General features: G+C 34.3%; 1 protein-coding gene across 1 annotated transcript in view; it reads left to right on the forward strand.

Annotated features, from left to right (window-relative positions):
• CNTLN (centlein) overlaps positions 1-16726 on the forward strand; it is a gene marked incomplete at both ends in the record, with an annotated part of 183918 nt that overhangs the window by 159129 nt on the left and 8063 nt on the right. Inside the window, 4 exon segments of the mRNA XM_083883171.1 lie at positions 14397-14459; positions 14462-14485; positions 14488-14586; positions 15907-15981. Coding sequence (XP_083739297.1) covers positions 14397-14459; positions 14462-14485; positions 14488-14586; positions 15907-15981 — 261 coding nt within the window.

Below are 16726 nucleotides of genomic sequence, written 5' to 3' on the forward strand. Positions count from 1 at the left end.
CATATCACTTAAACAGGTCAACAAAATTATATGACCCTTTAGTCTTCATCTGCTATTCTGATCACTTCATAAGCTTTACTTTTTTTTCTGAGTGCAAGTGTAATTTTCTCCTAATTCTTAAATTAAATGCAGCTCCTTTTTCTACCCTTTCCATGTCTCTTGTGACACTATATAGTTCTTTCTTAACATAAAACAATTGAATTATTTCAGAGTTGCTAGTTAAGTTGTTGCAAGTTACAGCTATAAATTGGAGAACAGGAGAACTTCAGAGAATAGTGTGTTTTTATAGTAGGCACAGTTACTTGCTTTTAAAATTATCGATAACACAGAATCACAGGATCCTGGATCTATTTGGATCAAGATAATAAGTTACAAAACTTAGGGAAGAGGATTCTGGTAGAAATCCAATATACACCAGTGGATCACATTAGAGGATATGATGACTTACTAATTGAGCAGATATTTGTAGTGGAATATAATAAAATGTTGCATTGCTGCAGACACCCAAACTTAGGACACTTACACAATAAGCTAAAATCATTATATTGTAGAATCTAGTGATAGTTTTTAAAAATGCTGAAAGGAATACTTGTAAACCAAGGTTGCTGTATCCAGTACGTTGTAAGTAATTATTGGATTTATTTTTGTTGGAGTGTGGGATAGGAATCAGGTATTATGTGCTGAATGACTTTCAGTGGGAATCAATTGGGTACCTGAAATAGGTTAATTCAGAGCAGTTCATTTGCCCAAAGCTGTTGTGAGGAAGATACAGCCTAGCAGGAAATAAGAATAGAAATTATGGACTGTAACAGTTTGTTAAGTAACCTAAAAACCACTTTTGCATAATTAGATGGTAGCTCCTTATAAATATCTATTTAATTTTGGTAGGAAAGAGAGCAAAATATTTAGAAATAAAAGGCAACGTAAACAAAGTGGAAAATGGATTATAGATAAAAACCTGAAAATATAAGCAACAATATAAGCAACAAGTATAAACGATGAATAGGGTGCTGAAGAAGTCAAGAGAGAATCTTTGGGTAGCAAGGCCAAGAACAGTAGTAAACAGGCAGGATTTAAAAACATACTACTATTAAGGTAATTATTACAGGGGAGATGCAATCTCTTATTAGGTAAAACAATAACTGTAATAGTTTTGTGTCTGAAATGAAGTAGGCTGATGTCTTATGAAGATGCTGCAACATTCTTAATCTATTAGTAGCCAAGAGAATATTTTTAACATTTTCTAGAAAGAAATAGGATTTTTGGATTGAGAATTTTTATAGCCAACCACTTTATAGAGCTGGTCGAGAAATATTTATCTTGCTGATCCTCATTTTGATTAAGTATTCAAAATTAGTGCATATATGTTATGACACTGCCTAGATTCTAAAAGAATGATAAGAATTAATATTGAATCAATATTCAGAAAAGGCATTATTTTACATTCATTAATCTCACCTCATTTTTGAATAAAATACTGACAAGAAGTTCAGTTATTAAAGTATTAATTCATGGGAGTATAGTTATGCTTCTTAGAATGCCTTTATGGAAAGCAAACTGTATTGAGTAAATATGGGGTTTTTTCTGGGGAGTAATACAGGTCAGCTGAGAAAGGTTACTATTTGTTTTACTATACCTTTTTTAAGATGTCCGAGCTACTACTGAGAGGTTCAGATAGAAAAAACAGCCTATACAATACCAATACTATGTTAAATGGATTAAAAATAGTTCATGCAGTTGATCTGAAAAATAAATCATAAAATGTAGATGATTTTTAGAGTTCCATAACAACCATAACTAAACTTCATTATTAAAAATTTTCACAAAATTTCCTGATAAATTTTTTCCACGATATTTATCAAGACTAAGAAAAAATAAGGAAAGTAAGGCTATAAATATATCAACTAGGCCAAATAAAGCATTTTTATTTCAGAAAAATGCAAACTACCAGAAGAGGGATCAGGTGGCTCTGAGCATACTTCAGATGCATTTTCTAGAGTTCATGTCTTTATCCCACCCTACTTCCTTCAGCACCATAAATTCTCTATGAAACATGCATTCAATTTTTATGGTGTACCATTTCTCAGGATTTTCTATCACATATACTGTCAGATCTTCAGGTGGATCCTGCCAGTTATGTGAAGCACAGCAACCAGAGAAAAACGTTCTTTATTGTGTGTTTGTAGTACTTGTGAGAGCTCACGTGGAAAACAGCCATTGGATAAAGTTAAAAAATTGCTATTAGACTGCTTGACTGGATTTCTATTGAAAATAACAGCACAACTTACTAATTTATTATGAAACTGTACAAATTCCTATGTGAATTCTGTTTTCCAGCACATTCTGTTTTTCTTTTTTTTCCCTCTAGACCTTGACTAACTGTATGATTCTGTTAGAGGCCTTTGTAAGCCAAGACTCAATAGTGTCAACTATCCCATTCAACTTGTACCTCATCAAAACCTATTTTAATCTGCGGTGATGATGCCTGCCTGAGCATGAGAATATCAGAACTTTTCTGACCTTGAGAAGAATTGCTTTGATAAGGCACCTTATTCAGCTGTTGTGGTTATAAATAGGTGATGGCAGATGAATGCTTCAAAATCAGTTGAGTGTATACTTCTTACTTCCATACTACCTCTGTCATTTGGGACTTCTGTGCCTTCCACAGAGGATACCCTCTGCAGCACAGTACACATCTGGTGTGTTCTGGCATTGTTGTTGCTTGGATCTCCAGTAAAACCATCTGATAAAACTGACTGCCAAAATCCAGACCCAAGGCAGTTCACTTGGCAAGCTTAATAGATCTAAGTTGGGATTTAACACTCACCCTCTTAAGACAGCTGCCCTCATTTTGGCTACTCAGAGCTGGGCTTAATCTAGGTGCATTTCCCCCTCACTCTCTTGTTTGACATACATCTATGTTCACCAGCCACTTGTGTCAGAGGACTTCACCTCAGCTTGGCCAAGTACTGTTCTCCCATTTATTTGCCACTCAGTCAGTTTACCTTATATCCTGATATATGTCAGTCTCCATTACCTTTCTGCAGTTTATCTTGAATAGTGACATAAGTTTTGCCAGGGCATATTTTCTCACTGCTATCTGGGGCTGTAGTTCAAAATACAGGTTGAGATAAAGTAATGCTTCCATTGAAAACTTACATCCCCGAGTGAACCTCATTCCTCATTTCTGCCTTATGAAACTTCCTCCCTAATCCATTTTTGAAATGTCACCATGGACATTATCTGGGTCGATTGTGAGCTAATTCATAAGAATTCAATTTCCCTTCTAAAAACCCACAACACCAGCTTTTGAGTACCACAGAGGCTCATAACAGGGGCAGGTTCACATGGTTGCAGGCTTGAGATGCTGGGATAGCCCCTTATGCTAACTGAAAATGTTACATAAAACTTTTTCCTGTTGCCAGCAATTGGTAATTTATGACTAGCCACATTAAAAAAATCCTATCATTTGGCAAGTTCCTGATATTTGCTATCCTTGTCTTTTTCTCTTGAATTGTTCTGTGTTGCTTCAAGATAGAGCATATTGCTGGGCAATATGTTCTTCTCAGAATGGCTGTGTACAGATCATGTGCTACTTGCTCTTTTTCTGTAAACAAAAGTTTAAAAATATTAGACATATTTGCTTGGGTTGGAAGGTACAAGTGTTTGGCAAGTACTTGGTGGGTTCTTACTGTGTTTATAACATGAGAGCAACACAAGCACATTGCTACTGTCTTTACTTTCAGTCACAAAGTCAGTTCTTCAGATAGAAGGAAATCCTTTCAGGTGGCTCTCAGAATTCTCCAGTTACAGTGAGATAGCAAGAGATATTCTTCATAGAACTCTGCTGTTGCTGAATGTATTCTCAAACCCCGTGGATTCAATTTTCCTGGCAGTACTAGTGCTCCAACGTCTTCAGGCCCAAGATGTGTGGAACATAGTTTGTCAGATGGGTACCCAGACCAGATGCAGAATGATCATTTGTTTCTTTATGTGAAAAAGGAAGTGCATAATGGGCAACTGTAAAATTCAATAATTGGCAAAAACAGACTAAATTTTTGTGGAAATAGAACTATGATATGATGTACAGATGAAAACTGGTTTATTTTGAAAATTTTATACAATCGTATCAGAACTGTGCCAAGTTTGGAAGTGTTGTTTGACCAAAGAAAGATTTTTTCAGTGAGTCACTGGGACATTTTACAAACAACAGCAGATATTATCACATAAATCAGCACTGTCGGTTTTGATTTGGAAGTGGTCATCTTTAATATGACTTCAAGTTGCTAGAAAATTTCCACTGAGAACACTTGAGAGCCAAAAGATAAGTATATTTCATTTATTACACTCCAAACTGTCAACACTTTACCTAGGAAAGTATGCCCAGAGTGATTATTTTGTATTGTGTGGAGTACATGATAAGTCTGCCAATCTGTGTTCAGTCAGAATCAGCATAATATTTGATTACTGATATTTATTATTATTATTATTATGGATATTAATTATTTTATTATTGTTAATAATATTTGATTCCAGGAATATGTTCCACTATGATGAGAATTGGTATTCTTACCTGTGTAATACAAGCCTTAAAAGATGGTGTCCTATATGAAAGGTAAAATTTGTGTAACTGAGAAAATCTTACCATCAAAAAAAATTGGGCATTTATTGCTTCTCCTTCATTGTGCATGCTCCTTCAGGAAAAAAAGTAGAAACACAGCTTTTATTATGAAATACCAATCTTTCTTGGTTCTGAGAAGAAATTGGTGATAAATTAAGCTAATCTCCATCAGGATTACTCTGCATCTGGGATTTAAGCAAATTGAATCAGAGGCCTGAATAGTGACAGTGAATATCTATTAGACTGTAAACAGAATAATAGGCCTTGTGAATTTTAATGAATTAAGTGAATGGCTGAATTCTTATCATTCACAGAAGGCATTTGGATAGTGATACATACAGTGTGCCAGGAACAGCATATACTGTAGATATCTTAATGGATAAAATCTTGATAAATGAAAAGGAGGAATGAAGAGGAAGATGTTGAAAAGCATGTCCATACTCTACTTTTTCTTTGCTTTTTGGACTTAGAAGGACAGCACTTCACTTTGGTTTTTGACTGTGATACATAAAGACCATAACAGATGTAGCTTAAAATATCTGAATAACTCCTACTTCTTATCTAATTCTGTATTAAGAATTCAGGGATATTGATTTAGATGGTTCAACTGCATAACCAAGTTGCAAGGTATGTCAGTTTTTTGTAGCTGTGCATGTATATCTCACGCAAAGTTTAGATGCATGTCTGACATACACTGGTGATTTTGTTGATAATGGTGCTATTTTCATTTTTCTTTGAGTGCAAGAGAACCTGTGACTCAGGTTCTCTTATAGTCACTGCAGACTGTGACTATAATGGTAGATAGTGTGTGAACAGATCCAACAAATTTGAACTGGAGAATTGTTTTCACCAACTGGCAAAAAAATTCCTTTTGTGCCTCAGTTAAAAAAAAAAAAAAAATCATGTAAGTTTAACAGAGAATGAGATTGAAACAGGATCAGCTGGGCGCTACTTGAAGACTCTGTACTGCACTTCCTGGAAGGGTCTGGATCCACCTGGGATTTCTTTAAATGGATTGGAGAGACTTCTTTTTAAAGCTCTTACTTCATTCTCTGCTGGACAAAGAAAGTTGCTTAATTTAAAGATAACTGCTAGTTCAGGGCCTAAAAGACAGAAACAATGTTGACTGGAAAAAGGAATGACTGGAAGACTTCAGGGGTGGACATATGAGTACATACTAAAAGCTCTGGGGTTGAAGTGATTAGAAAGCCTTTTGGCAAAAAAACCCAGGAAAACTAGAAAAAACTTGGAAAAGAGGAAAAAGGTCTCCAGGAATGATTTATTTGAGCGTTCATGTAGAAATAATTGTTTAATGTATGCCAATCAAGTTGCTAAGAAAGCAAGCTGAAGCAGGGAGAACATAAAGCACTCATTCATATACAGGGTCTTGTGAAGTGTCCACAGTAACTTAGGAAGTTGGGAGTTAAGGGGATTCCCCAAGGCACATGCCAGAAGGGCTATAGAGAAGTAGGAAGAGCTCTAGGAAGACAGAATCATGAAAAAAAATAAGAAATTACAGTATTTTAAGGAAACACAGTTGGTAAGTTTTATGGGATTTTTTAAGAGTCTAAATATTTCCAGAGCTGACCTCTTAAGTTGGGTTTTAGACACACTTTTTTCAGCAGTGCAGTGATCTTACACAGAGCATCTGATTTATAGTTCTTAGGCTTTTTGTGTGTTTCTGCAGAAAGATAGCATAAGCTTAGACACTGAGCTGAGTGTCAGGAAATCATGGTGTTCTTCACATCTTGGTCACTGACCTGCTATGTGACCTTTGGAGTGTTGCTTCACCTCAGTATTTCTTGGTCTGCCCTGAATATTTTTGTTTGCTACATCTGGTACAACTGTGCTGACTTTGTCTGCCCCAACTGTTCAAGATAATAAACTCCCTAAGATCCGAGGCTTCTCTTGCTACATGTGTGAAGCTCTAATTTCTGTCAATGCCTTTTTTCTCCTCTGTGTATATAATTGTAATATATGAAGTTTTAAAGGAATGATGGTAGTTTTGCTAGCACCTGTGTAAATCAGAGGAAATTCTGTTGAAACCAAAGAATTTACAGCAGGCAAAAAATTAATATAAATGAGGTAGTACTTAAATGCAGAAGTAAATAGGACTTTAAATTATTATTATTGCCCATTCCACATAAATAGAATTTTAGAAACCAATATATTTTGACAGAAATATTCTGCCTGTCATCCTATGCTGATTATACATATTTCAACTTATTCTCTGCTATAAAGAAAACTATTATTTTTTCTCTTTTATAGGTCAGAAAACATGATAATTGTGCCGAAACACATAATACAATGGAAATATGAAGTGTTTACTGATAGTTAACAACCAGCATCAGTCTGAAAACATTTGGGTCTACAGTACAAGTTTTTGACAGTCCTAAATCCTAATGTACAGGACAGATTAGATAATTGTAAAGCTGTAAAATTACATATGACCATAGGTCCCTCATATTAGTAGGTACCTGCTGTATGTTCTATAAATGAGACGTCTAGCTGATGCTAGACGTGGAATAAATTCCACTTAGCAGTATTATAAAGAATGTAATGAGAAAAAGCAGATTTTTAAGACAAGATTTCAGACATTAAGTATGATATCTAAGCAGTTCTCAAGAGAGGATTAGAAAAGAGAGTAAAAGCTGACCAGTAACACAAAGCCCCTTAATTTTTATTCACACAGGGAATTTTAAAACACATAAGTACATGATTAGGAATATATGGTATATTCTCTACTGAAATATAAACTTCATCGTAATTGGCTATAGTAACTCCTTTGCTGTATTTTTGTTTATATATGGCTTGTTTTGAAAACAACCTAAAATGTAAAGCTGTCCATGACTTAAGTCACTTGTGTATGTATTTGTAAATAAATTTTTTTTTTTTCTTTAGAACATAGCACAATGTATTCCATTTCCTTTTCTTATAATGTCAAATACAGGTTGAAATATTTTCAGTATTCTTCCCTGTGGTTTTCTGCACCTGGAGATGGTTAAGAAAATGCAGTCAAAAGAACATTCTGAATTCTATGCTCAGAAATATATGGTTATAAAGAAACCGTTTGTTTATCATTTTGAATCCAGAAGGAATGGTATTTTGCTAGAGTGTGTAGGATGATGTATTTTGGAGAAATGGGGACCCAGCCAAGGAAGACTTCCACCCCTAATGGTAAATAGGAATAGCACAATTTAAGGCAGCATAGTTTTACAAATTCAAATCTTGCTCTTGATAGGGATAAGAGTATCAAATTTTATGCAACACAGTTACTAATTTCTGTCACTGTATCTTATTATTCTTACTACATTTTATCTGGGTTTTTGGGGTCTGCAGTACTAAGTGCCAGGAAGCTTAAGTTTTGTATGCAAATACTGAAATCGTCAAGCCATTTTTATACTGTATGACTTGTGGGATTTTCAGAAAAGCCACAATGGATTTAGGTTTAGTAATTGAAAAAGAAATACTATGCTAATCTGTGTACACTTCTTCACATGTGTGGTTTGGGATGTTACAGAATTCATCTTTTCTAGTTCACAATCTGTCATCCATAACTCAGAGCCATGGAGGAGGCAGGACTCAGCTAGGATGTTGGACTGCAAACTGGAGATAGCTTTTGCTGCTAGGATAGAAGAGAATGATATTTTAAATTACTTCAATGAATTTTTCGGATCTTGTCTTTAGAATCTTGATTATGCTCATGTGTGTTTAGGTTTGCCTGTGTTAATTGAAAAATCAGGTAATTGTTGAAAATCAGGTTGTAGGTGCAACTGTGGTATCACCTTTTATTTTTTTTTACATTCAGACTGCAATTTCTCTATATTTATATATAAAGGAATTCTTTGAGTTTGTTAGTTGAGACAGTTCTTCCAGGCCATGAGTGCTGTCATCTTCCACTTGTCTCTGTGAAGTTTTAAGCACTGTTTTCAGTGCCAATCAAATGACTGTTTAATTTAACTCATAAATATTGGTCTGATATCTAGCTTTACAGGATGTATTTCTTCCTTTCAGCTATTTATTGAATTAAGCTTTGAAACTTTGCATCTCTGCTAGCTTTTAGGTGTCACACTAATATTCTCTTAAATGTATCTTTTTGATTTTTAAGGGGTTTAACAAATTCAGTGGCTTGTTTGTTTATTTGATTCTGGAAAAGATAATAAAATCATATCTTAATTCCTGCAAGTACACAAAACTATGAGAAACAGAGTTTGAACATGTATATTAATAAATTTTAGAACTGCAGCAGAAACTGACTGTAGGCGGGTAAATAAAACCAATTCATCACCTTATAATTGTGGCCTGTGTGAAATTGGTAAAATAATGTTATTATCACTTTAATATTTGGCTGAACTTGGTGAAGGAAGATTAGTCTATATGTCCCCTACATCTTTACTTACAGGGCATCTGCTGTAGTCTCTAAAAATGACATGTGATGTCTGGGAATGGTAAGAATTAAATCAACCTCCTGAGGCTTTCTCATTCCCTTGGGTCAGAATGCTACATGTTATAGCCCTAAGCAAAACAAGTCAATTGTAGTGGTCTGTTTTTGTGTCTTGTCTTGTGCCTTTTCTGATAAAAAAAGGTTATGCCTAGAAGGTGTGTTTTTCTCAAGTGAAGGAGCTGAAGTACTTTAAATAACATATGTTAATACATATTAAATAACATATTAAAAATTAGATTACTATAGAAGAGTTTTTAGTCATGCTGTGATATCAGTTTTAACATTATTACTGAAAATATTTTGAAAGTATTTTTTTGAGAGGCAATAGGGAACAAATAACAATGCTTTCATTGAATGCTTATCTCGGCTGCTGAAGTGGTGTATGACATCATCTCTTTGTGTCATTTTATCCATTCATTCAGTTTTGTTTTGTTGATTATGAGGTATTTCAGGTTGTAATATTTCTCAGCCTTTTTGCAGCATTAGGATCTGGCCTAACCTTAGGCCAGCAATAAATATTCTATCACAAAACTAGAGTTCTTTAAGCTCTGTTCAGTTCTGTGAAATTTAGCTCTTGTTATTCACAGACAGCTACAATATATTCATAACACTTTAGATTCTTTAGGAAACTAACCTTGTTTCAGAAAAGATTTTCCACTTCATTTTTGGTTTAATGCTTTGAGTCACATCCATGTACTTTTCTAATCTACAAAACGAACAAGTTTCTAAGAAAACATTACTTGTATCTAAAGACATCTCCTGATTGAACTACAAACACAATAGTACACATAAAATTGTTCTGTATATTATATTCTTCTATATGCTTGTGGTTGGTTGACCAGGCCAGCAGGTAAACACCACATAGTTCTTTGTTGACTCCCCGCTTGCTCCCTTCCCCCAGTAGGACCAGGGAAAGAATAGAAAGAGCAAAAGTAAGAAAACTTGTGTGTTAGTAAGGAAAGTTTAATAAAGGAAGGAAAGGGGAATAAATCCCCAAGGAATATAGATCAATGCCTAGCCAGTCTCTGAGCAGAAAAATCACCATCCCCCTCAGATTTTATTGTTATGTGGTGTATGTGTGAAATGTCCCTTTGGTCACTTGGGGCCAGCTGTCCCAGCTGCATTCCCTCTACATTTTGTGCATCCCAAGCCCACTTGCCGAAGTGGCAGCATGGAAAACAGAAGACCCTGACACTGTGCCAGTGCTGCTGAGCAATGCTGGTATGTTGTCAGTACTGATTTAGTTACAAATCCCAAAAACTGTACCTTAGAAGCTATTGGAAGAGAATAAAGTGTAGCTTCATTTGTGCTGTAAGATAAGCCAGCAGGAAAGAAAACTGGCCTAGTTTAAGAGAGACCTTAGGCTCGAAATTGTGACAAAAAAGGGGTGTAACATCTCCAGAAGGATGAACAGGTAATTTGGGGGAACACTAAAGATGTTGTCAAGTATGTGGAGAGAAAATTAGAAGGGCCAAAGCTAAACTGAACCTTAATTTGGCCACTGCAGTTAAAGGTTAGGTGATCCTGAAGGTCTTCCACCTTCTATGATTCTGTGATCTCAGCCAGATGCAGCTCACTGTTATCAGTATTGTACAAAATTGTACAGTAAAACTTAAAATTATGCACGACTTGTGAGCCATGGCCTCTGCCATGAGATCTGCACCAGTGCAAGGCTGAAATCTGGCCATAGATGGGTACAGTGGTAGCTAGTATCAGAATTGATCTTGGGACCATTAAGTTTTATTATGCTACAAACAATAATATTGTGTAAATTAACATGGTAATTACAGGAAAAAAATTGGCATTGCCTTGGTCATACAACATTACTTAGGGCCATTGATCAAATTGTGTTCATTCCAGGATCATCGAGTGTCAGTGTTTTGGGATGTGAAGGCTTTATTAATTGTGTGCTGTCAGGGTCCTTGTGTCACCAAGGCTTCTTTGAGTGTTTAATTAAATATGACCTTTTAATTGAAAGAAGACCTTTCCCTTTATACATCTCAAAACTGGCAAAAGATGCAGTGCTAAGAAGTGATTACATGCTGAGGCTGAATTTGAAAACAGTATATTCTTAAAAATAGATATTTGAGGTAATGATAATAAAGTTAAAAATGCTTATAATGGAGATATTTCAGAATTATATGTAGCCCAACATCTGTAATATATACTATATAAATGATATGGAGTTGGTTGATAGTTCAAAAATTGCTACTGATTAAAAAGGACTAGGAAGTTTAAGGTCATTTTGTTAGAATTTTAAGCTTCTTTTTTCCTAGTCAGATCAGTGGCAGTTGCCCTGGTCTGACAAGAAGTGGTGTAGATTCATTTCAGGAATTAATCAAGAATTCCTATTCTACTTGGCTGGTAGCAGCAAAATGTATCCCACAGGAATATCTCTGACGGTAACATCTAAGTTAGGAAAATGGCTTTGCTAACAAAATATCCCATAGATGTGACAGGAAAAGGAAAAAACAAAGATAAAATCTCAAATCCTAGTGTTACTGGTACTAATAAAGCCATTGTTATAAATCAGTATAGTATAGAAGTAATTTACTGCACTGATTTCATTTTAGATAGCTTGCATCACCTATGTATGCTTATTAGTTTTAAAATAAGCAATTTTGAAGTATACAGAGGGAAATATTTTAGTTCAAAAATCCTACACCTAGCTCCAGAATACATTGGATCGAATTCTTACTCACCTGTGCTGCTTAACTCTTGAGTTTTTGTACTTTTGAGTTTGAAAATGGGTCTTTAAGTTTCTGAAACCTGTGTGGCTTGACACCTGACATTTCTGTATTGGAGCATGAACTGACATATAAATTAAACCATTAATAAGTAAACTATTTAGCACTGAATACATTAGCATATGACAGGTGAGAAAATATCAGAAGAAAAAGCAACTTAAAATCATAGAAAGACTATAATTTTTTAAGGCTTTTATTTAGTGATAAAATTTATATCAAAACATTATCATTTACATGAAGGAGGGAGGTTCGAAATTAGCTAGTTTCTCAGAGTCCAATTTGAAAGTCCATAAAGTAGCCTTATTTTTCACATATGGTTTGTGCTTCACATATGCTTTAGTGTATTTGAACTGCTCAAGGGACAGAGGAATGGAAGTGCAAGTCCTCCATATGTATGATCTGCTGTGATTATATATTAAGTGTATGCTTGCATACTAAAATGAAGTAGTTGTATTTTTCTCCTTGATTTTTGTTTAAACTTGCTTTTTCTTTGTTCTTTTTTTTCTAACTTTTTTAAAATTTTTTTTTAATTATTATTATTTTAATCCCTTTTGTTTAAAATTGATGCCATAGATTTCTCAATGTCTTTCTGGTACCTTTTCTTTCTGGCACCTTCATTTCTGGAACTGTGGACTGAAAGCCAATCACACTAGAGTTGCAGTTTCTGGGTTCCACTGTTGTTATCAGCTGGTTCATTCATCATTAATTTCTTTTGGAGCTTGGATACACAAATAACATTTATGTAATAATGTCAAATGACTATTGCCTGGCAATCTTTCTGTGTTTCTTAAGGCATTCAAGGGAATGTTTAACATTGTTTATTATCATGCAATAATAACCTTTTTTTTTTGTCTGTTTTTGGTTATTTATCACTATTTATCACTAGCCTTTCCAAATGGCTTTGCAGTTAATTTTCTTGATATTTTGCTGCTTTAATTTACATTTCCTCTTTGCATCAGGTTACAAATGTATGTCTTCTAGAGTGATCACTTGAGAGAGAGATCTCTTTTTAAAACTGAGAGATATTTCTTTTTAAAACATGGGAAGCTGATTCAATTTGATTTAAAAAGTAGGACTGAACTCATTTTTCCATTGTCAAATACTTTTCCTAAATGCTGCAAGAGCCAATTTACTGTTAGACCATTTTAAATGCTACAAAAATATGTGATTCAACTGTATTTTTATTTTGTAGTGTATGCTTTTCTTTTTAGGACTCCCTCTTCTCTTAGTCTGTTTCCTTCTCTGAGCTTGATTCAAGTTGCCCTAGGTCCCTGCCCATTACATTTCAAGTTTCTTCATTCCTCTCAACTCTGCACTTGCAGGTAGGTTTATGTCCAAAATAGTTCGATGGAAATTCTGTGGATAGAAGGACCTGGACTTGAATCAGAAAATTGGACAAATTTCACTGTACCTCCTCTTCCCAGATATGTGGCAAGGTGTTTTAATTTTAATAATTAAATGTTATTAAAAACATAAAAAATGTTAAGTTGGGAAGTGGTAGGAAAAAAAATCTTGGAATTGGATGAGTCTGCTGTGCCTTCATTGAAATAAATTAGCAAATGCTCTCTAATGACTCCTTCAGATACACTAGAGGCTGTAGAATACCCAAAATGCCAATAAACAGGCTTTATAATCCTGTAGTCAGTTTCTATGAGATGAAGACGTACTGTAGAAAAAGAATTTTGAGGAGCTGATCAGCTACTGTTGAGATGTATCTTAATAAGATGAGCTAATAAGATGAGCTTCACTAGGATGTTTAAAAGAAAACCTCTCATTTTAAACTCAACCAAGTGTCTGTGTTGACAATCACAGTTCTGCTTGAGTCATGGAAGTTGAATATTCTAGGAGGATCTTTTGAAAATGGATTACTACTCTTGTTTTTCAGTCAACAACTTTTAAATGCAATTGTCTTGCTCAGCTTTTGATTAAAACTTTTTGTCATATTTGCATATATAATAAACCAAAATTACTTCAGTTATAAAACTGATGAATTACATTGATATTTAGTTTTTTTTCATTGAACCAGAGCACTTAAGAAATAGGAAAAGTAGGAACTTCGTAGCCAGGACAGTTTTGAATTACCCTATCCTGCTGGGAAACAAAATTTCAGATTTTGAATAAAGAGGTTTACTGGTGTTTCTTTATGCAGAGAATGTCAATAAGCTTTAAAAACAAACAAAAACAAACAAACAAAAAAATCTATTTGACCACAATGAAGCCTAACACTTATGTTCTTTTTTCAAGAACATTTATGTTAGACTGGGTCAGGAAAGGATTTTGATTGCTTCTGTGGAAACTGCTTTGTCTTACTAATGGTGGCATTATAAGAATAGTTACTTTGTTAAAGGCATACCAAAAGATTACATATATATAAGAACATTTTTTTATTTTCTGTATTAATTCATATTTTAGGTTCTAATAGCATGTTATTTAATATTCCAGCATGTATCTTGTTGAACCAATAACACAGAATGAAGATAATTCCCATCTAAAGGACCTTAGTCTAAATGATATTGTTTTTTCCATCTTATTTGCACTATTAAAAAAAAAAGACAGTAGAGTATTTTTTGCTTATTTCTTCTAGACTCCAACCAGAGAGTTACACCACAACATACAAGATCTGAGAACAAAAATCAAAGTGGCAAAGAAAAAAAGGGAGAAATGAAGGCGAGGAAAAAAAGAGTCTTTCCCAACAGAGTCTTCAGTTGGCAATATCTATCCTTCATGTTTCAACAACTGATCTTTACAAAATACTACAAGAAGGAGGTGATGAGGTAAGTTATTTTAAGGACTTCAGTAAAAAAAGGCATAGATTAGAAGATGCTGACTATATCCCTCCTTGAGGAAAAAGATTTGCAGGTAAAGACTGAAATTTCATTGTGCAAGATAGAGCATAGAAATCAAGAAAGATTCAATCTAAATGAAAAGGTTAGGTTAAGAAATTCATAAGGTGCTGAGACTTACGCCATGCATCAATATAAACATGCTTCTTTGAGTATGTGTATGTAGAGATATTATTCAGTATTTTCCTTTCTTGTAAGGCTATTGGGCAAGATTGTACATTTTAAATAGACCTACCTCTGCATTAAAGAAAACAAAATTAGAATGTGTCTTGCTGTGCCAGATTGATTTTTTTTGATACTTCCTTTCTGAATTGTGATACCTATTAAAGGTATTTCTGGTAGACAGATGGCTTCTGAGTGAATTCATTGCCTTTTTTGTTGATTCTATCATACATTTTACTATGAAATATTTGATAATGTTTCATCAAATCACTCTATTAAATAGATGCAGTGATAGGATTTCTTTTTCTTGTAGATTTATTTAGTCCTGATCAAATATATGAAAAAGCCTGTACAGTTATTTTAGCAAGGTCTAGGAGCTGGCCATTATTGTAACAGTACTCTGCTGATGACTTAGATTTAGCCTTGTTGGAGCTGTATTTTAAAGAGGTCACAAAAAGGGAGTTTTCCCATTGGTTAAACGACAGTACGTGATATGTGTAGGCACTGATAGGGATTGCACTTATGAAAACAAATAAAATGGGCTGATCCCTGCCCTGTTTACTAACATTTATACAACGCTATAAAGTGATTCACTTTGACAGAGTTGTTCTATGCTTATCTCATTCTCAGAGTAATTTCTACATCCTGTACCTTTTTATTTTAGTCACTGTGAATATATGTGTAAAACACATAAACATACTTAACTATAAAAATGAAAAAAATTTATTAAACAGGAGATGAATTTACACTACACATACACTACATATTCCATCTATCAGTGCATAGACTCAGGCACCTTTATGTTGAACTCATACAACTTAGACATAGATCACACATACACCAGTATATTCATATGAAAAGAACATGCTATGCACATTTCCAGAGGCATGCACAGACAAGGGCAGGTTTAAAAGTTTAATGGACCACTGATACTTGGTGGGTATGCTTCAGGTAACTAATTTTGCAAATGTGATTCCAACTTCCACACGCTGTATATTTAATGTATATATATATATACATATATTATATGTATATAAAAAATACACATTTCCTTTCCTTTATTGCTCCTGATGTTTTAAATATTTTTAGGAAACAGCAAAGACAAAAATGGAATTCCTAAAATGGAAATTTTTACAGCATGTACAGAAACTTCTTGAAGCACAGGTGCTCCATTTATATCATCCCACAATGAATTATAACTTTTTGCTCTGATTAGCTAAGTGTTTTTAGGTTGTAATTAATCCATTGTATTTGTAATTATGGTGCTGTTGATGGTCTCAAACTATACTGTGATGAGCAATATGAAATCCTTGTTTTCTAGCATTTCCTTTGTATTTCTCTTAAAACCAGAGTTACTGTATAAAACTGAAGAGATGTTAACCAAGGATTTGTGATAGCTAACTTAACAGGTAACTTAAGCTAACATTACCAATAAAACAATGCTGGAGAAAACCAGCACAGATCTTCTTGGGAAATGTGTTAATTGAATTATTGAAACACTATATAATGCTTGCCAGAGTGAAAATTATCTGTTCTCTCATACCTCTTAGGAAAAAGAGTATTTTTTTGTTTTTTATTATGTGCCTTTAAAGTTACTAGTTGTTATGGACACCTGAGGAGTTCACGGGTTTCTGTGACCTTTTACTGTGGACCTGTTTCCAGTCAATTCATGTTTTCCTCATAGCCAGACAGCTGTTTATTATCGTGTCTTCTCGCATTCTCTACAATATTTTCTACTGAGACCTCGAGCAGCTTGTTAGTGGGAAGTAAATATTGATTTGGCATCCTGTCAATGCAGAAAGAATGAAAAAATTTCCACCAGAGGCCCCTCAAACATTTTCCTATCGACATTTTCTGGGCAGAGAGGAAAGCTGCATAGAGGATGACAAGTCTGAGACTAGCAGAAATC

The sequence above is a fragment of the Zosterops lateralis genome, assembly GCF_965231275.1.
Source record: "Zosterops lateralis genome assembly, chromosome: Z".
In the NCBI taxonomy this organism is placed as follows: domain Eukaryota; kingdom Metazoa; phylum Chordata; class Aves; order Passeriformes; family Zosteropidae; genus Zosterops; species Zosterops lateralis.